We start from the raw sequence: 22,432 nt of genomic DNA on the forward strand, positions 1-22,432 counted from the left end.
TTATTTATTAATTTTGTTGCAGGTTTTTTAATTTTAATAAAATATTACATAACATTAAAACAAGCAGTATTACATGCTAGTCATTCACAGGAGACTTATTTGCAACTTATCAAAAACAATTTTTGAACCATTTGAATAGAATGAAATAAACCTGTGCTTCATCTATACACCCATCCATAAATTTTCTTTGCCGCTTATCCTCACGAGAGTCGCGGAGAGTGGGGCCTATCCCAGCTGTTAATGAGCAGGAGGCGGGGTACGCCCTCAACTGGTCGCCAGCTAATCTCAGGGCACATGGAGACAGACAACCATTGCACTCACAATCACACCCAGGGGCAATTTAGAGTCACCAATTAATGCATGGGCCAGGAAGGAACCGGGTTCTCAGAACTGTGAGGCCAACGCTTTACCAGGTAGGCCACCATTTTATCAATACATTTTTTCTTATTTTTATAAACTTTGAACCTTATTTTTCCATTAATTAAAGATGTCGCAGGAAGCATCTTCTGCACAAGAGGTTGACATCAAACCCGCAGATGCTGAATCTCCATCTTTGGTCCATTCCAAAAGTTGCCAGACTGAAGTGGCTATTCATGATGAAACAGATCTCTCCTACAGCAGAGAGAATACTGCAACATGTATTTTAAGGTGTTCTCAAAGTACTCTTATTGAAAGACCAAATAATAATTCTGTGCTGTTATATAACATATTTATACAAAATATAAGCATACATTTCAATAAAAATGCTATGATTCTACTTCTGTGGTGTGTTTACTTCATATACAAACAAATACATCAACATTTAAACAAAGGGGAATAAATCAGGATGTAGAACAATTAAATCCTGTGTACTCTTGGCCCTCTGGACAAAGGATAGAAGTGACACGCGGTTATTTCTGCCAAAAATTTCCCAACACCATCTCACAAGCTGTCTATAAGCAGTATGGTCGCATTAACCTGAAAATATGACAATTTTCCAGAATGGGAACAAGCATTGATTGGACAAATGCTGCTTTTTGTAGGGTGACATGGAGGAGCAGCTGTCAATCAAAATCAATCAATCAAAAGCCTTTGTCATTATATGCGGTGCATACAACGAAATGAGTGCTTCTCTACAAGGTGCAAAGTGATATAAAATTGAAAAACATCTGTGGTAAAAATGACAGATAAAACATCAAGGCACAGTTATTGCTAAGATAAATAAGTGCACAAAAGTGCCGTTGCATAATATTCCATTACTGTACTATTATGTTCACTGGTTTTGAATTCAAGGATTTGATGGCTCTGGGGAAAAAGCTGTCCTTGAATCTGGTTGTCCCAGTTTTGTGGGACCTGTACCGTGTGCCAGAGGGCAGCAGGTTAAACAGGTGATGACCAGGATGTGAAGAGTCCTTTACAATATTAGTGGCTCTGCTGTGATAGCGGGAGTTGCCTATGTCTTCTATGGAGGGCAGAGAGCAGCCAGTGATCTTCTGGGGACTGTTGACCAATCTTTGCAGAACTTTCCTGTTCGGTGCTGTGCACACTGACACTGACACACTGTGATGCATTATGTGAGGATGCTCTCCACGGTGGTTTTGTAGAAGGCCTATACCAGCTTAGCTTCCAAGTTGTTCTTCCTGAGCACTCTCTGGAAGTGGAGTCGCTGCTGGGCCTTTTTCACCACCGCAGTGGTATTTACAGTCCAAGGGAGTTTGGCCGTGATTTAGACTCCCAGAAATTTAAAAGAGTGGACCCTATCCACACACTTCCCATTGATGAACAGTGGGACTGGGTCGACATCGGACCTCCGGTAGTCCAGGGTGATTTCTGTCATTTTTGTGGTGTTCAGTGTAAGGTTGCTTACAGAACACCACTTTGACCATTTACCAATCTTGTCTCTGTAGGCAGACTCATCTTCTTCTGAGATGAGCCCGAACATGTCATCAGCAAACTTGATGGGGAGTTGCTGGGACGAGCTGGTATGAAGTCTCATGTGTACAGAGAGTATAGCAGAGGACTCAGTACACAGTATTTGGGGGACCCGGTACAGAGGGTGATTGAGGGAGAGAGGTGTGTTTGTAAGTATATTTGACAGACTGTGGACGGTTTGTGACGAAGTCTTTAATCCAGCAGCAGATGGAAAGAGATAGTCCAAGGAGGGAGGGTTTGTCAACCAAAATACCTGGGATGATGGTATTAAAGGCTGAACTCAAGTATATGAAAAGCTTCCTGATGTAGTTCCCTTGGGGTTCCAGGTGGCTGAGTGCAGTGTGGAGAGCTATTGTGATGGCATCCTCGGTGGGCCGGTGTTCTCTGTAGGCAAACTGGTATGGGTCGAGTGAGGGGAAAAAGTGAGCCCCTTTATGTGGCGTGCAACCAGCCTCTCAAAAGCACTTCATGATCACAGGTGTGAGTGCAACAGGCCTGTAATCATTTAGACTGGCAATGGCTGCTTTCTTTGGGATGGGGATGTTATTGCAGATTTCAGTCAGGAGGGAATGGTTGATTGTTGCAGGGATCTGTTGAAGATTTTTGAGAAAACACTCGTCAGCTGATAAGTACAGACCTCAGTACCTTTCCCGGCACTCCGTCTGAGTCAGCAGCCTTCCTGGTATTTAAAGTCCTGAGCACACCTCTCACTTCATGTTCTTGAAGCGTCGGTGTGCTGGTAATGGATGGGAGGTGAATATGATGAGCCTGGGTTTCATCTGTCCATCTCAAAACGGGCAAAGAAATGGTTTAGTTCCTCTGCCAGCGAGGCGTCTGTGTTTCCGGCACAAATTTTGTTCTTACCGTTGTAGTTTGTGATGTGTTGTAATCGTTACAATCCCTCCCACATTTTTTACTTGTTTTCTGTGAAGCATTCCTCAATATTTCTTTTGTAGGCCACTTTGGCCACTCTGATGCCCCTCATTAAGTCGGCTCTTGTGGCACTGTACTGTGCTTTGTCCCCTGACCTGAAGGCGGCGTTGCAATGACTCGGGAGTGCTTTAGTCTCTCGGGTCATCCAGGGTTTTTGATTGGGGAAAACCAGGATCCATCTATTTACAGTCACAGTGTCTACAGTTTTTGATGTAATGCAGAACAGTATCTATATGTTCCTGGAGGTTCTGGTGCTAGGGCAGGGGTGGCCAACTAGTAAGAGACTAAGAGCCACTTTTTTTTCTGTTACTGCAAAGAGCCACATCATATACATGGGTACACGCTCCATCCGTGGCTATTGCAGTTAGTTTCAGTATGGGCAGATTTGCTTTTGCAAACGCAGCCATCATTGCTTCTTTCACATCTTTGCCACGGGTTCTGTCTTTTAATGGCACAATATCAAGGAGTTCTTCTTTGATCATACATTCATTTGACACAGACTGTGCAAATATTGCCAACTGAGGCTTGTCTTGTATGTCACAACTCTCATCCAATGCCACACTAAAATACTCACGTTTGAAGGTCAGAGTGCAACTGTGATTCAACACCTGTATTAATATCCGATATTCTGCATTCAACGCTGTGGCAGGACAGTTGAATGTCTGATATGCTTGTCGTCTCCAGGAGCCAAGATTTCGAAGGCGTCAATGAGGCATTTTTTAAATGAAGTGCCCTTCCGTGTCTGGCTTTGTTCCAAGCCAGCTGATCTGATGCAAGAGTTACGGTCTCCAAGTGTTTAGTAAATTTTTGGAAAAACTGCACCTGCTTTTTCTGCCTCGCTTTTCAAAGTGACCGACTTGTTCTTGCGAAGTTCAGTCCCTTTTGGAAATTGCTGTTCGATGTTAGGGTGGAGTGAGCTGAAGTAACACTGACGATTTGAAGCTTTGAAATGCGCTAATGCTGCGTGATATAAGGCAGATCGGCTTGCCATTACGTTTAACAAAAAAAAAAAAAACCTCTCCCACTCTGGCAAAAACATCCTGTGTTCTTCTTCATATTTTTGTTTGGCTGTGCTTTTTTTCCCTGCCATTTCAAGAGGTAACTTGACGGAAATTGGCCACAACACAAATGTCACACCAATGATTCTCTCGTCGCTCATTTGACGTCACTCAAACAGGTTTACAATGTCAGTGTGCCATCTCGCTGTAGGGGGAGTGAATGACAGCGCCAGCCATGCATTTTTGACGCATGTCATGTGAAAGCTCCTGAAAAGCTGCATGAAGCTAAAGAGTCGCATGAGGCTCGCGAGCCGCGGATTGGCCAGGCCAGACCTTGGGGCATAGACCTATGTGGGCGTAAGGGTGACGCAGACATGGTCGGACCCAGCAAGATGGGGAAGTAAACATAGTCCAGGGTTTTGTCTCCTCTGGTGGGACACGTCACATACTGGATGAATTTGGGTAAGGCCGTCTTTAAACACGCTTCGTTGAAGTCACCAGCAACGATCAATACTCCGTCAGGGTGGGCAAGTTGCTGTTTGTTAACAGTCACGAGTAGACTGCCAAGTGCTGCGCTTAACGCTAGCGTCTGGCGGGATATTGACAATTACTACAATGACTCATGTTGGCTCCCTTGGAAGACAAAAGAGTCAGCACGAGACTGCGAGGACCTTTAAATCAGGAGAACAGTGGGTGTCGATGATTCTGCTGTTAGAACACCATTTGTTGTGTGCATAGCCCCCACTTCTTACCAGAGTCTTTCGTTCTGTCATGTCGATGTAGGTTGCAGCCTGCTAGCAAAACTGCAGCATTGGGGATTCATGGGTCTAGCCACGTCTTCTTCTTTTCCTTTCGGCTTGTCCCGTTAGGGGTCGCCACAGCGTGTCATCTTTTGCCATCTTAGCCTATCTCCTGCATCTTCCTCTCTAACCCCAACTGCCCTCATGTCTTCCCTCACCACATCCATAAACCTTCTCTTTGGTCTTCCTCTCGCTCTTTTGCCTGGGAGCGCCATCCTCAGCATCCTTCTACCAATATACTCACTCTCTCGCCTCTGAACATGTCCAAACCATCGAAGTCTGCTCTCTCGAATCTTGTCTCCAAAACATCCAGCTTTGGCTGTCCCTCTAGTGAGCTCATTTCTAATCCTATCCAACCTGCTCACTCCGAGCGAGAACCTCAACATCTTCATTTCTGCCACCTCCAGTTCAGCTTCCTGTTGTTTCTTCAGTGCCACCGTCTCTAATCCGTACATCATGGCCGGCCTCACCACTGTTTTGTAAACTTTGCCCTTCATCCTAGCAGACACTCTTCTGTCACATAACACACCAGACACCTTTCGCCAGCTGTTCCAACCTGCTTGGACCCGTTTCTTCACTTCCTGACCACACTCTCCATTGCTCTGTATTGTTGACCCCAAGTATTTGAAGTCGTCCACCCTCGCTATCTCTTCTCCCTGTAGCCTCACTCTTCCCCCTCCACTTTTCTCATTCACGCACATATATTCTGTTTTACTTCGGCTAATCTTCATTCCTCTCCTTTCCAGTGCATGTCTCCATCTTTCCAATTGTTCCTCTGCATGCTCCCTGCTTTCACTGCATATGACAATATCATCTGCGAACATCATGGTCCAAGGGGATTCCAGTCTAACCTCATCTGTCAGCCTATCCATTACCACTGCAAACAGGAAGGGGCTCAGAGCTGATCCCTGATGCAGTCCCACCTCCACCTTAAATTCCTCTGTCACACCTAAGGCACACCTCACCATTGTTCTGCTGCCATCATACATGTCCTGTACTATTTTAACATACTTCTCTGCCACACCAGACTTACGCATGCAGTACCACAGTTCCTCTCTTGGTACTCTGTCATAGGCTTTCTCTAGATCCACAAAGATGCAATGTAGCTCCTTCTGACCTTCTCTGTACTTTTCCACGAGCATCCTCAAGGCAAATAATGCATCTGTGGTACTCTTTCTAGGCATGAAACCATACTGTTGCTTGCAGATACTTACTTCTGTCCTGAGTCTAGCCTCCACTACTCTTTCCCATAACTTCATTGTGTGGCTCATCAACTTTATTCCTCTATAGTTCCCACAGCTCTGAACATCCCCTTTGTTCTTAAAAATGGGAACTAGAAAACTTTTCCGCCATTTTTCAGGCATCTTTTCGCCCGCTAGTATTCTGTTGAATAAGTTGGTCAAAAACTCCACAGCCATCTCTCCAAATTGCTTCCATACCTCTACCGGTATGTCATCAGGACCAACTGCCTTTCCAGTTTTCATCCTTTGTAGTGCCTTTCTGACTTCCCCCTTAGTAATCATTTCCACTTCCTGGTCCTTCACTCTTGCCTCTTCAACTCTTCCTTCTCTCTCATTTTCTTCATTCATCAACTTCTCAAAGTATTCTTTCCATCTATTTAGTACACTACCGGCACCAGTCAACACATTTCCATCTCTATCCTTAATCACCCTGACCTGCTGCACATCCTTCCCATCTCTATCCCTCTGTCTGGCCAACCTGTAGAGATCCTTTTCTCCTTCTTTCGTGTCCAACCTGGTGTACATGTCTTCATATGCCTCTTGTTTAGCCTTTGCCACCTCTACCTTTGCCCTACGTCGCATCTCGATGTACTCCTTTCGCCTCTCCTCAGTCCTCTCAGTATCCCACTTCTTCTTCGCTAATCTCTTTCCTTGTATGACTCCCTGTATTTTGGGGTTCCACCACCAAGTCTCCTTCTCCCCTTTCCTACCAGATGACACACCAAGTACTCTCCTGCCTGTCTCTCTGATCACCTTGGCTGTCGTCGTCCAGTCTTCCGGGAGCTTCGGTTGTCCATCGAGAGCCTGTCTCACCTCTTTCCGGAAGGCCGCACAACATTCTTCCTTTCTCAGCTTCCACCACATGGTTCTCTGCTCTGCCTTTGTCTTCTTAATCTTCCTACCCACCACCAGAATCATCCTACATACTACCATCCTATGCTGTCGAGCTACACTCTCCCCTACCACTACTTTACAGTCAGTAACCTCCTTCAGATTACATCGTCTGCACAAAATATAATCTACCTGCGTGGTTCTACCGCCGCTCTTGTAGGTCACTATATGTTCCTCCCTCTTTTGGAAATAAGTGTTCACTACAGCCATCTCCATCCTTTTTGCAAAGTCCACCACCATCTGCCCTTCAAAGTTCCTTTCCTGGATGCCGTACTTACCCATCACTTCTTCATCGCCCCTGTTTCCTTTACCAATATGTCCATTACAATCTGCACCAATCACAACTCTCTCGCTGTCTGGGATGCTCAGAACTACTTCATCTAGTTCCTTCCAGAATTTCTCTTTCAACTCTAGGTCACATCCTACCTGTGGTGCATAGCCGCTAACCACATTATACATAACACCCTCAATTTCAAATTTTAGTCTCATCACTCGATCTGATACTCTTTTCACCTCCAAGACATTCTTAGCCAGCTCTTCCTTTAAAATAACCCCTACTCCATTTCTCTTCCCATCTACTCCGTGGTAGAATAATTTAAACCCTGCTCCCAAACTTCTAGCCTTACTACCTTTCCACCTGCTCTCTTGGATGCACAGAATATCAACCTTTCTCCTAATCATCATGTCAACCAACTCCTGAGCTTTTCCTGTCATAGTCCCAACATTCAAAGTCCCTACACTCAGTTGTAGGCTCTGTGCATTCCTTTTTTTCTTCTGACGCTGGATCCGGTTTCCTCCTCTTCTTTGTCTTCGACCCACAGTAGCTGAATTTCCACCGACGCCCTGCAGGTTAGCAGTGCCGGGGGCGGGCGTTGTTAACCCAGGCCACGACAGATCCGGTATGGGATTCTTTTGATGAACGCTCATATTTGTTTGGCACAGTTTTTACGCCGGATGCCCTTCCTGACGCAACCCTCTGCATTTATCCGGGCTTGGGACCGGCCTACAGATTGCACTGGTTTGTGCCCCCATAGGGCTGCATTGGTCTAGCCACGTCTCCGTGATGAAAATAATACTGCAGAAACAAACAAAGCTGCTCGTGGCTTGTTTTAGTTCTAATTCGTCCATTTTGTGGGTGATGTATCTTCTTGTATATTGCTTCCTTAGCTTAGCAGCCAGGCCTGCCCGACATACTCGTTTTTGCTTACACTCCCGGCGCATTCTCTGTCACTTGCTGAGAGCAGCTATCCACGGAGATCCCGGTGGTCTCGCGATGTCCTCCAGGATTTTGTTTACCTTTTTGGTATTCCTTTGTTATTGATAAACTATGCTTCTGTTCCAGATCGATTATGTCCTGGAAGCTATATGTGACTTTGGATTTACCGTAATCCACGAGTACCACCAAAATAATAATAAAGAAAATGCACCAAACTGGAGAGCTAAGAGCAGCTGCACCTGTGCACGCTGCCCTCTCATAAAACAAAACCCTGAGGAGTTATCATGAGATTCACTTCCTAGAGATTCAGAAGATTTGAACTTTGGCCAAAAGGAGCCCATATATGCAAAAAATTTGGCTTTCATTTCGCGGAGGACTTAACCCAGGAGGACAGAGATAATAAACAGAAACTGTGGTCCCTCATAAAGAAGGCTCGGGAAAACAGTCTACTTCATGGGAGGGAAAGGGTAAAGCATTGGCCTCACAATTATGATGACCCATGTTCAATCCCGGCCCCACTCGTGGAGTTTGCATGTTCTCCCCGTGCCTGCGTGTGTTTTCTCTGGGATGTCCAGTCGTGATCTCCACTTCATTCTGCTTGATGACAGCTGATGGCTCCACCCGTGACCCTTGTGAGGATAAGCGATGAAGAAAATGGATGAATGTGAATGGCAAAAGGCTAGGCTGATTAGGAGAAATATTTTTTTAAAAAATAGCTCTTACTCGTGTTGTGGAAAATTCAGTCACTGCCAATACTGTTCCTGGAATTGTCAGTAGGCAACCTCCAGTACCCACCGGTTCAGACTGGTTAATAAATCCTGGGTGCTCTGTCATGCACTGTAGTTGGTCTGGATAGTCTGCCATTTTCTGGTGAATATATTGACTCTGATGGCAACAAAAACACTTTTCTGCTGTTTGCATAGGAATGGACCATCTACATGCCTGTGGATATAATAAATGAATAAATACAAATCTGCTCACATTCACAAACTTCTACATGCTCAAACAAACCATATCAGTCCAGTACACAGAACCATCCACCCCTTTTGCTTTTGTATTTTAAGCATTTAGTGCCCAAACAAAACCACTATTTTCATTAAAAACTTTTGCAGTTTTGCTCATGACATCTTTGAAAAATTGTGATTAAAATGGGGTTTGGACGGGTCTGGGTTTTGTCTGGTTATGGCATCAGTTTAGCACGTGAAATTACATTGATGGTGAAGCAAGTTAAGACCAGCTATTGCTCTCAAATTAACTTGACACAATTTTAAATGAATTTCATTCTTTGAAATTCTTATTTGTAAAAATATACCAACTTAGAATGTGGACTATGTTAACATCTTCAGTGTGTTTTAGTGCATTAATAAACGAGCCTTGTACACGCAAAATAGTGATGCACATCGTACTGCTGATAGTTTCTCTGAGGCGCACAGGCAGATCCATTGGGCTTGACAATGACCGGCCGGGAAGTCGCATCACTATTTGCTAAATATACGGCATTTGCATATTTTTAAAAGACCAAAAACTTTGTGTATACATTCAGGATACCGAAGCCTTTACTATTTATCAGTTTATGACTAACTAAAACCAAACAAGAACTTCACAAATGCTTACCAGTCTTTGATTACAACACGAGACATATCCTTCTCCCTGCATTCTCGGCACCTTCTTGGCCAGCCATTTCGTCTCCATTCGAACGTGTGTGCTGTCGAACTGGCTCAAATTGATAACCTTTAACGCCTTTATGAAACTTATATTCTTCGTAGGACCCTTCAGAATAGTGTTCATTGCTCAAAATATCGGGAAATTCATCGTCGTTCTCACAATGTAGTCTATTGGTCGCCATGTTGACACCTTTATTGACGTATTGGGTCTCGTCGTCTAATTCAGCTATGCTGTCGTCTTTCCGGCGGATCAAGCAATGTGCAATCATTTGTTGCCGATAATTCTCGATTCGAATTCTGGATAATAAACTCTATAACATTAGCAAAAAGGTGCATTGGGTGCTGCCATACACTTTAAAGAGAGATGGAAATGTGTTGAGTGGTGCGAGTTGTGTGCTAAATAGATGGAAAGAATACTTTGACAGGTTGATGAATGAAGAAAATGAGAGAGAGATGAGTAGAAGAGGCAAGTGTGAAGGACCAGGAAATGACAATGATTAATAAGGGGGAAGTTAGGCACTACAAACGATTAAAACTGGAAAGGCACTTGGTCCTGATGACATACCTGTGGAGGTATGGAATCAATTTGGAGAGGGAGCTGTGGAGTTTTTGACCAACTTATTCAACAGAATACTATTGGATGAGAAGATGCCTGAAGAATGGAGGAAAAGTCTGCTAGTTTTCATTTTTTAAAAACATAGGCGATGTTCAGAGCTTTGGGAACTATAGAGGAATAAGCAATTGATGAGCCACACAATGAAGTTATGCGAAAGAGTAGTGGAGGCTCGACTCAGGACAGAAGTATCTGCGAGCAACAGTATGGTTTCATGCCTAGAAAGAGTACCACAGATGCATTATGTCCCTTGAGGATGCTAGTGGAAAAGTACAGAGAAGGTCAGAAGGAGCTATATTGTCTTTGTGGATCTAGAAAAAGGCTATGACAGAGTACTAAGAGAGGAACTGTGGTACTGCATGCGCAGGTCTGGTGTGGCGGATAAATATGTTGGAATAGTACAGGAAATGTATGACAGCAGCAGAACAATGGTGAGGTGTGCCGGAGGTGTGACAGAAGAATTTAAGGTGGACGTGGGACTGCATCAGGGATCAGCTCTGAGCCCCTTCCTGTTTGCTGTGGTAATGGATAGGCTGACTGATGTTGGACTGGAATCCCCTTGGAGCATGATATTCACAGATGATATCGTGAAAGCAGGGAGCAGGTGGAGGAAGAATTAGAAAAATGGAGGCATGCACTGGAAAGGAGAGGAATGAAGATTAGACAAAGTAAATCAAAATATGTGCGCGAAAGAAAGGGGTGCAGGAGGAAGAGTGAGGTTCCAGGGAGAAGAGATAGCGAGTGCAGATGACTTAGAATACTTAGGGTCAACAATCCAGAGCTATGGTGAGTGTGGTAAGGAAGTGAAGAAACTGGTCCAAGCAGGTTGGAACAGCTGGTGATAGGTGTCTGGTGTGTTATGTGAGTCCCTGCAAGGATGAAGGGGAAAGTTTATAAAACAGTGGTGAGTACGAATAAGAGACGGTGGCTCTGAAGAAACAACAGGAAGCTGAACTGGAGGTGGCAGAAATGAAGATGTTGAGGTTCTCGCTCGGAGTGACCAGGTTGGATAGGATTAGAAATGAGCTCATTAGAGGGAAAGCCAAAGCTGGATGTTTTGGAGACAACATTCGAGAGAGCAGACTTCGATGGTTTGGACATGTTCAGAGGCGAGAGAGTGAGTATATTGGTAGAAGGATGCTGAGGATGGAGCTCCCAGGCAAAAGAGCGAGAGAAAGACCAAAGAGAAGGTTGATGGATGTTGTGAGGGAAGACATGAGGGCAGTTGGGTTAGAGAGGAAGATGCAGGAGATAGGCTAAGATGGAAAAAGATGACACACTGTTGCGATCCCTAGCGGGACAAGCCGAAAGGAAAAGAAGATTGGGGCAGTGTGAAGTGTATTCTCTCCCCGCCACTTTTGTTGCCAACACGTTGGTGCATCCAACGGCAGATGCACCAACAACAAATTATAGAAATATGTACTATGAAATATTTATTTCTGTTTTCTGTGCTTATAATTACCACAAAATATGTTGTTGCTACAGTATGAGGAGCAAAGGTAAAAAACAAAAAAGAGGTCTCCATTAAACATCACATTGTCTGAAAATTGTCTTTTAGCACTAGAGTCTATAGGTAGAAGTGACAAAAATATATAAATATCCAATTCATCTAGTTGTCTTTTGTTTACAGGATGCTTGATTTGTAAACTAGTTGAAGCTCAGGCGATTGACATTAGATTTGAAGTTTGCAAGTTCTTGTCTTTCACTTGTTGCTGGGCTACATCAGAATTGGAATCATATTTAATGGCTAAGTATGTCACAACATACAAGGAATTTGTCTCTGGCAGTTGGTGCCGCCCTTGTACAATATCGATGTTGAATACTGAGGAAAAAGAACAGACAGACAAGAATGAAGAACAAGAGACATTCAATTAATAGGAAATATTCCTTATAAGAGTCACTATTGTGCAAAGATGCATTTAGAGCAGTTGGAGTACCGCAACTCCCCATATTATGTTTAGCTTGTACAGAGTGCCCCTACCCGGTCGCAATTTACCGTTACAGACCAGTGCAATGATAATTGTGCAAAGGGTGCAAAGTCACGAATGGTGGAATAATCTACAGCATATATTAAAATTACTAGTACTGATTCGACCAGCAGGGTGTGAGAGTGTGTCCCAACAACGACGCAAGGCAGAAAATAGTAGGTTCACTGATCAAGAATTTAATGACTTAATTCCGGATTTTTAAATTTTCATGAAAATTGCTCCGGAAAATAGAGGAAAAATTGCCTAAAATTAATCCGGATATTAGTTGACAACATTGAACGAACATGCGTTTGAGTTCGTTGTTTTGCTTTCACGACCGTCGCCATGTTGAAGCGCAAACACTAGCAACAATAACGCCCCTCCCCTCACATTCTCTCAAAACGTCACTTATTTTGTGTGGTCTTGACATTAATTTACGTGTTTATTTCATAAACATTAACTAAACGAGCCTGGTCCAAAACAACCGGCAAGTTAACTGTACTGAGCATAGACGGAGCATGTACGAAAGAGCATGTTCAGAACTGCTTCACGTAATGCAAGCGCATTTATATCATCAAGTCATCAACATCATGAGCCATGTCAAAGGAAATTCAGTTACAACAGGCAAGAGTGCTCTTTGCGTCGATCGCGAGGCAGTGTGACTGCGTAAAAAATAAAAAAAAAAAATAAAAACGATAAGACTATCATCCACGTCCCCACAACAATACGTCACGATTGCCTACAGGAATGTTTGTTTACAATGTATCGCTAACTTGTTGCCACGAACGGCGATTATGTTGAACTAAACTTTCAGCATTTTCAAAACATTGCGATGACAGACCGTTCGTGTTTATTCCTTGACAGGCCAGTGCATTTAACTTTTCTTCAGATAGTTTGTCAGATCAAGAATTTTTATTGTTGAAAATTTTTAAATACCATTTTATATCATCTAATACCAGTTGAAATTGGAAATGATAATTTCTGAGTTTGAAATTTTATTTTTCCATTTTAGTTATATATTTATTATTTATATATTTATTTATTTAATTTTTTATTTACAGTTATGTTACATTAATCCAGTAAGTTATTTTAAGGCCATCCCTAATCACACCCGCAGCTTTATCTGCAAGCATGACTGACCACACCCGTACATTTTTCGTGTGTGTGCAGATCGGCAAGTGTGTGCGTGTGGCGTGTGTGTAGAGAGAGAGAGAGAGAGAGAGAGAGAGAGAGAGAGAGAGAGAGAGAGAGAGAGAGAGAGAGAGAGAGAGAGAGAGAGAGGAGAGAGAGAGAGGAGAGAGAGAGAGATAGAGAGAGAGAGAGAGAGAGATCGAGAGAGAGAGAGATCGAGAGAGAGAGAGAGAGAGAGAGAGAGAGAGAGACGTGGAGAGAGAGAGAGAGAGAGAGAGAGGAGAGAGAGAGAGAGAAGAGAGAGAGAGAGAGAGAGAGGAGAGAGAGAGAGAGAGAGAGAGAGAAGAGAGAGAGAGAGAGAGAGAGAATCTGAAGGAGGTTTACTGACTAAGGCTGTAAGGTGGTGGTAGGGGAGAGTGTAACTCGACAGCATAGAGAGAGAGAGATTTTCTGTACATAAAAGTCGTGAACAAAATTGGTGACAACAGAGTCCAACTCTCACCGGAAATGAGTCCATCTTATTCCCGGCAATGCAGACCAAACTCTGACACCGGTCGTACACGGACCGAATAGCCCATACCAAAAGAGTCAATTTTGCAAAACACAATAATAATTAAAAACGTTTTTGTAATTTTGTAATTACCTGAGTTTACTATGATGACTTGCTCTGAATTGAATCAGCCAGGGATGTATAGTCCGGACAGCAGCTGCTGCCAGTCACTCTCAAGCACACTTCCAAATGTTCATCAGTCATGGTGGAGAGGTATTTGGACCTAATAATCTTCATGTAGGAAAAGGCGGACTCACATAAATAAGTGGCGCCGAATCATGTAATCAAGGAGAGAGCACATTTTTTCATGTTGGGGTATTTTTCCCTGTGTAAGTTACTGAACTGTCCATGAGTGTTCGACGTCAGCTCAATGTCCATTTGTAGAGTCAAAATCTCATCTTCCACTCCAGAAAAGTTCTTGTGAAACAGTGCTGCAATGTTTGATGCAAGTGAATCAACCTCAACATCTTCCTGAAAAAGATAGCACATAAATGTTTGTCAAACTCTGACATACAATTGTTGATCTGCTGTGTGTAGCGTAGACTGTCAAGTTGCTCACAGGCCTTCCGTTGTGTCTCAAGCTCTGACACCAGGTTCTGGAAAATTGCACAATCATAGCCCTGCAGCTTTAAGTAAAACTGCTGTATCTTTCGTTTGAAAGTGCTAACTGAGCTTATCATATCGGTCAGTGTTTTGTCTTTTCCTTGCAGCTCAACTTTCACAAAGTCTGGGAAAGCATTGTCCATGGCAACAAATCCATTCACACCCCCAACCATTGCAGGTCCTCCATCTTTGGTGATAGACACTAATTTATCCACTTGCAGCTGAGTTTTCTCGAAAGTTTTTAAACCTCTGAAATATGTCCTCTCCTTAAGGTTGTCTTTTCATGGGAAGTAATAATAGCTCATCTTTTCCAGTGATATCACTAAACACCATACGAATGAAAATCCATATCTGGGCTGTCACCCATCCGTAGATTCGTCCAACTGCAGTGAGAAACACTCATCTCCAATGTCCTTTCACATTTGCCGGGTAAATACTCAGCCATGGCTTCACAGCGACGTATAAATCTAAATTAATTGTCTACAGCTACAGTGTTTTGACTGAAGATATAGGCCTTATTTTTAAGGTCATGGACCATTGAGTCAGCTGCTTAGGCTTACCTCTTTTACCATCTCTTCGTCTTGGAAGGACTTATTTTTAGCGATGACGTGACAAGTTCAAGGGTGTATTACCACCTCTCGCCCCAAAAATGGCTGGGCTAGAATCCAGCATGCCCGCGACCCTTGTGAGACTAACCGGTGTACAAACCCAATTCCAATTAAGTCGAGACATTGTGTTAAACATAAAAATAGAATAAAACTATTTGCAAATCAGGTTTAATCTATATTACTTTAAATATACTTCTAACACAAGATGTTTGTTTAAACTGCTAAACTTTGATTCTACCAAATAATTATTAACTTGGAATTCTATGCCTACAACACTTTCCAAAAAGGCTGGGAAAGGTTGTTTAAAAAAAAAAAAAAAAAGACAGAGTTGTGGAATGCTCCTCAAACACCTGTTTGGAACATCTCACAGGTAAACAGGTGGGTGGCATGATTGGGTATGAAAGGATTTTCCCTGAATAATTCAGTCATTCACGAGCAAAGATGTGTTGAGATTCAACTCTTTGTGGAAAAAGTGCCCAAGAAAATCCTCAATGTGCAATTGCAAGTAAGTGAGGGACTTCGTCTATAGTCCATAATATTAGAAAGTTTAGATTTTCTTGATATACACAAGGCTGAAAACTAACAATGAATGCCTTCAATGACCTGTGCGGTACCGCCTAAGTGACCAATCTCTCATGCTACATCAAAAGCCGACAATGTGTAAAGGATACCACTGCGTTTGCTCAGGAATAAACGAATGAGTAAATACTGTATAGGTTGGCACTACATCTTTAAGTATAACTTGAAACTACTATGCAAATCAAAAGCCATTTATCAACAACACTTAGAAACCCCGCCAGCTTCTATGCGCCCGAGATGAGTTAGACTGATGCTGAGTGGAAAAGTGTTCTGTGGTCTGACAAATCCACAATTGAAATTGTTTTGGGATTCTGTGGATGTTGTTTTCTCTGAGCCAAAGGCAAAAGAACCAATTGGATTGTTTGGATGCAAATTTCAAATGTTAGTTACTTGCAATTCTCATCTTTTCTATTTCTATATTTGCAGGTGAGGAAAATAGCAGCAGAGTATTATGATGACCTTCCACAATATACATCGTGGGTGAAGGTCCTGTATGATTTCATCATGGATGATACATTAAGCCCATACTCACGAGTCAAGAGGAAGCTGAAAGGAGATGTCAAACTGGAGTAATTTCATTTAGCGGTTTTCTGAATCAAACGTCTTTGTATTAACATTCAAAATAATGCTAATAAAAATAATGTACTTTTAAATCACATGAAAATATTTATCAAGGTCAGCAAATCCAATTTATCATATGCATAATTCATACCCAATTCTTGGGATTATAATTTAGAGATTTATATGAAACACTGTTTATAGGCAGTGTTGACTGTGCCTGGTATGGGTTGAGTACTTTTTTTTTTTTTTATTTAGGAAATCAGACAGAGTAAATCATTTAGTTGCAATAAACGTTTTGAAATCTTACTTTAATATGACAGAAAAATGTCAACTTGTTGTTAATGTGCATTTTTATTGCCTTCTGCTCTCTATTGCAATGATTCCTGACAAGTGTGCCATGAGTGGTCTTCCGGTGTGCTGTGGGAAATGTTCAAATTTCACTTAATTGGTCAAAATATTTACAACAAATAATGTATCTTCTTTTTATGGCAATGACATGTAAAGAGAGAAAAAATGCTCTTCTATTAAATGACAAAGTGTATAAATGACTTGCATATTCACTTTTTGTGACATTGTCGGTGTGCTGTAAGATTTTTCAAATTAAGATAAATGCCTTAGCTTGTTCAGAACTGCTTCACGTAAATGCAAGCGCATTTATGTCATCAACATCATGAGCCATGTCAAAGGAAATTCAGTTACACCAGGCAAGAGTGCTCTTTGCGATGATCGCGAGGCAGTGTGACTGCGTAAAAAAAAAACCATAAGACTATCATCCACGTCGCTTGATTCAGTTTAGGCCAATACGTCGAACGCATGCACATAAATGCGCGTTCTAGCAAGCCGGCCTCCTATTTACGGCAGTCCAGTGGTGCGTGCCAAACCCCACCCCCACAACAATACGTCATGATTGCCTACAGGAATGTTTGTTTACAATGTATCGCTAACTTGTTGCCACGAACAGGCGATTATGTTAAACTAAACTTTCAGCATTTTCAGACCGTTCGTGTTTATTCCTTGACAGGCCAGTCCATTTAACTTTTCTTCAGATAGTTTGTCAGATCAAGAATTTTTATTGTTGAAAATTTTTAAATACTATTTTATATCATGTTCTACTAATGTGTGTGTTTCTTTCGGCTTGTCCCTTTCGGGGTCACCACAGCGTCTCATCTCAGATGAACGCACATATGTTTGGCACAATTTTTACACCGGATGCCCTTCCTGACGCAACCCTTCTCGGGGAGTGGAGCCCACAACCTCTGGTTTACCAAACCAGTGCTCTAACCACTGAGCTACAGGGCCTCTTATCATGTACATATCATGTTCTACTAATACCAGTTGAAATTGGAAATGATTATTTCTGAGTTTGAAATTTTAGTTTTCTGTTTTAGTTATATATTTATTTATTTTATTTTAAATTTACAGTTATGTTACATTAATCCAGTAAGTTATTTTAAGGCCATCCCTAATCACACCCGCAGATTTATCTGCAAGATTGACTGACCACACCCATACATTTTTCAAATGTGAGTGACTGTGTGTGTGCGTGTTTGTGTGTGTGTGTGTATATATATATATATATATATATATATATATATATATAAAAGGCAACTGATTATACTATTAGTATTACTAGATCTATATCTAAGATAGTGAGCAATATGGTCGAGTGTATCAGTACAACACGACGTAACAAGTTTGAGACTTCAACGTTAATAGTAATTACTACAGATCAACTTCTTTAACAGTTGATCTGTGTCTGAGTCTGGACCTTCAATTACTACCCCTGCAGTAACTAATGACTCAATAACTGGCTTTATGAAGTCTAATGCATCTTGTTGTAATGGATATTGTTTCATCTGTTTTTTGTCTAATTTGTACGGGTTGCACTCCCCAAATGAGTCCCACATCTGATAGTCCTATTGACCATATCTATTATGGGACGACTTAAAAATGTTTCCTCTTCCTCTGTTAAGCGGTTGGAGTCGATACCGCGTCACTTTTTATGAAGGTGACGGCCTGCACTAACACCTGTACTTGTCAAATTTTCCTCGTCTAGTTTTCAATTAGTTGCTGTTTGATCTCTTTTGAGGAAACCTCACAACCACTCCGTGTGTGTCATATGGTTTAAACAGTGACACATGTGGCAACATTAATTTTTCAAGGCCTGTGGGAGTCCGACCTTGTGCCTGCTGCCCCCAGATTATCTGTGTGCAGATAGTCAACTGTTACTTTTTTTCCTTCTTCTTTTTTCTGGAGTGTATTTGTTGAGTTTGTTTTCGTAATGATATCTGGGCCTGGAGTTTTTTTTTTTTTTTTGTACCACATTGTTACATTAAGAAAGTCTTCATTCATTTTATCCTGTTTTTCTGTTAGGAAATGTTCGGCTTGCTGTAGCAGTGTCTTTCCCATAAAGGTTGTAGCTTGTCCGTTTCTTTTTATCTTTCAGAATGTTCTCCACATGGAGGGAATGATTAACATATTTCTCCTATGTGTCAATAGTGAGGCCAATATAATGTTTGTTAACCCAGCTGTAATTTGTCTTTTAAACCTGCATGGAGAGCATGTCAACTGCTTTTGAAATGGCCGATTCTCCATCTTCCTGCAGGCCACTCTAAATCTTGAATACAGTTGTCATTCTCACCATGTATTCCTCAAAAGGCTCATCATCTTTTGTTGTTTTCCTCTTATTTTAGTGTAATTTGCTCTATGTCTAAAACGGTGGGTTGCTCTCTGAATTTTCCATATCTTCTACATATTGATTCATGTCGGCTTTGTGTGAAGTGTTATCTTCCACAGGATTTTTAACATTACCCATCGTCCAAATCCTCTACACTAAATAGTCAGGTCGGCGCCATTTTGTGCGTCGGGGTTGATTACTTGGATCCTTGGTCACAAGTCGCCTAGCTTGGTGATAAATTGGTCATTTGTGCAGCAGTCTGCGTGGGAGATAGTAGTCCTCCCAGTCTTTACGACCATTTCAAGTCAGTTCCGTCTGATCAAGTCATTCTGTGTGGTGGTGTAAGTCAGGGTAGGGGGTGTGGTTGGTTTTCTCTATTCATTATCTTGTTCTTTCCTTTTTCTCCCTCCTTCCTGTCGTCACCACCATTACGTATCGTCATACCCATCTTAGGTCATTTTAGCAAGGTGACCTTTATTTCTACAATCTGTGTAATTTTTCAGATGATTTATTTTTTGCGAATTATGATGGCCAGCGGAATTGTATTTTATCTATGTAAATATTTTAGCTTATCTGGGCTTTGTGCTGTCATGATCCTGCTGCTCCAGCACGAGCTGTGCGGGTGTCCGCGCAGGTGCGCTGATTGGAAGGTGCACGCCTGCGCCTCATTCAGCCTGATTATGCTGTGGATTTATATGACCCCGATGAACACTGGCCGGCGCCAGTTCGTATGATCTTCATGTCCCGTTCGTGTGCTCCGGTATCCCTGATTGAACCTGTGTGTACCGACATTCGTCCGTTCTCCGACCAACCTTGTAAGCCTGACTCATTCGTTACTTCTGCCTGCTTTGATTGTTCTCCTGTGGACCGACTCCTGCCTGTCCGCTCACCTGCTCTCTTCGCCCGACGTCCCAACTACCGCTGCTGCACCGGACTGCCTGCTCGATCCCCGACCTCGGCATATAATAAACGTGTCTCTTCTTGAACTACCTTGCGTCTTCCGAGTTCCTGCATTTGGGTCCTACTTTCGTTCCGATGGGATGTGATGGAACGAACTGGCCAACACAGGACCCAGCAGGAAAGACCCGGCGTTACCGGGACCGATGCAAGGTAGACCGTCTGCCGGAGGACCAAGCCTGTCCAATCCGGGTAGGCTCCCTGACGTCCTCCGCTTCCGTGTCTTACGCTCCGCCAGCGAAGTATGAATACGTCCTGAACACGACCCGTCCGGCTCCTCATATTCTTCTGGACTCTGACTTTTCGGAATATGAGGAGGACCGTGATTTGTATGACCGGCTGCCTGAGTACGACTCCGATGACTTTGATTTTGAATCTCTTTGCCCGGCTTTTCATCCCAGTCAGTTTGTTTCACCTCCCCGCGTTTCCAGCACCCGAACGACTTCGCCCTGTAGGTCCAAGTACACCAATCTGTACGAGGGAACCCGCTTGGCCATCTACCCGGGACCTCCGCGTGGCGACCAGAGGAGACGCCCCGGCCGGGCGCTCCCTTGTGCCTCCCGCCGCGCGGCAACTAAGACACAGTCCTCCCACTCCTCGCCGGCAACGGCGAAGCCCGCAGACCCGCAGCTGGTGGCGAAGCTTCCAGCCCAGAGGGAGGAGGAGCCGCCAAATCATGAGGCGTTCTACCATGAAATGCAGGCGGAGATAGAGCGGCAGAGCGTCGAATTGGCGGCTCTCACAGCCCAGGTCCGGCAAGGATGGGCGAACCAGCCGAGCTACTCTGACATCGCAACGGCGACGGACTCGCTGCTGATGCAGGTTCACGTGGCAGTTGGAACTGACCTGCTCCCGAGACACGCCCACGTGTCAGTTTCGACTGACTCTCCGCCTGCTCAGGTTCATGTTGCCGTGGAAACCGACCCGCCCCCTTGCCAAGTGCACGCCGCAGTGGGAACGGACTCGGCACCTCGCCAAGCGCACGTAGCTGTGGAAACCGACCCGCCCCCTTGCCAAGTGCACGTCGCAGTGGGTACGGACTCGCCACCTCACCAAGCGCACGTAGCTGTGGAAACTGACCCGCCTCCTCGCCATTCCCACGTCGAGGTTTTGGGTGCGCCTCATTCAGCCTGATTATGCTGTGGATTTATATGACCCCGATGACAACTGGCCAGCGCCAGTTCGTATGATCTTCATGTCCCGTTCGTGTGCTCCGGTATCCCTGATTGAACCTGTGTGTACCGACCTTCGTCCGTTCTCCGACCAACCTTGTAAGCCTGACTCCTTCGTTACTTCTGACTGCTTTGATTGTTCTCCTGTGTACCGACTCCTGCCTGTCCGGTCACCTGCTCTCTTCGCCCGACGTCCCAACTACTGCTGCTGCACCGGACTGCCTGCTCGATCCCATACCTCTGCATATAATAAACGTGTCTCTTCTTGAACTACCTTGCGTCTTCCGAGTTCCTGCATTTGGGTCCTACTCTCGCTTCAATGGGATGTGACATGTGCTTTGACAAATTTCCAATCCTTGCCATTTAAGTTGTCCCTTTCCTTCTATTTACTAATATTTTTTCCCATTTTGCGAATTTTGAGCCAACACACTACACCTAGTGTGTACTACAGTTGGAGTTTTTGTATTAAACAGGGTGACTGTTAAATACTCTTGCATGGTATTCCTCACGCTTCTACCGAGAAGGGTGGAGGTATCTTGCCTTCGCATCCAAACAACTCGTCACTTCCTATCCTGTCTCTCACTTGTTTATACAATCACACACGGTTTATACTGCAGTTTTATTAGATGTTATTTGATACAGACTGTATTTTATTTTCCACGGGATTTAAGTACGTATACGGGTCCGTTCTCATTACACGGAATTTAACTGTAACCTATACAGACATGCATGTGTTGTCCCACCATGCCAACTAATCTAAAATATATGTGAAAAGACTATTAAAATGACATGAGAATAACAATGATAATAGGTATAAACATAGTATAAATCTACGACAAACTCGTTCAAGAACACAAAAGTCTATTTGATGGGTTCAAATGCAACACCTGCTAAATCCACTGTGCTCGTTTGTAATAAATTGAGATGTTTTTTTTCTGGAGAGTGAAGTGTATTATTGATGTGTATCTCTTTTATTATTGATCTGTATCTATTAATGCATATCTTTTGCTCACACATGCCAAATCATCAGTTAACCTTACTGGTTAGACCAGGGCATAGGAATGTGCCAGTTATTACCATCTTAGTCATGATGAAGATAGTTTGTGATGCTCTTATTTTATAATGCGGTTCTCTTGTGATACTCTTTGTGATGCTCTTTATTTTCCTTTCATACGTTTGTGATGCGGATCCTTCTGATAGTATAAGAATGCTGCAAGTCCTCTCTATCTTTGCACTTGTGACCTGCTACAGCCATTGTCTGTCACTCATTTGTGCCCAGAATATTCTGTAAGTAAAAGCTTTGAAGAAACTGTTCATCATCTCCAGCCTGTATTTGGATAACCAACATTCTCACTATCCG

General features: G+C 43.2%; 1 protein-coding gene across 4 annotated transcripts in view; it reads left to right on the forward strand.

The window, feature by feature from the left end:
• degs1 (delta(4)-desaturase, sphingolipid 1) overlaps positions 1-16,814 on the forward strand; it is a 32,186-nt gene extending 15,372 nt beyond the window's left edge. Inside the window, exons 3-5 of one of the 4 annotated variants that reach the window (XM_061837435.1) lie at positions 14,626-14,696; positions 14,833-14,947; positions 16,132-16,814. In XM_061837435.1, the coding sequence (XP_061693419.1) occupies positions 14,626-14,696; positions 14,833-14,947; positions 16,132-16,278 (333 nt within the window). In that variant the 3' untranslated portion in view covers positions 16,279-16,814. Of the gene's footprint in view, positions 1-487; positions 4,767-14,625; positions 14,697-14,832; positions 14,948-16,131 lie in introns of those variants that run through there. The other 3 variants (XM_061837436.1, XM_061837438.1, XM_061837437.1) reach the window with 3 other exon arrangements.
• The last annotated feature ends 5,618 nt before the right edge of the window (positions 16,815-22,432 follow it).

The sequence above is a fragment of the Syngnathoides biaculeatus genome, chromosome 12 (assembly GCF_019802595.1).
Source record: "Syngnathoides biaculeatus isolate LvHL_M chromosome 12, ASM1980259v1, whole genome shotgun sequence".
Classification (NCBI taxonomy): domain Eukaryota; kingdom Metazoa; phylum Chordata; class Actinopteri; order Syngnathiformes; family Syngnathidae; genus Syngnathoides; species Syngnathoides biaculeatus.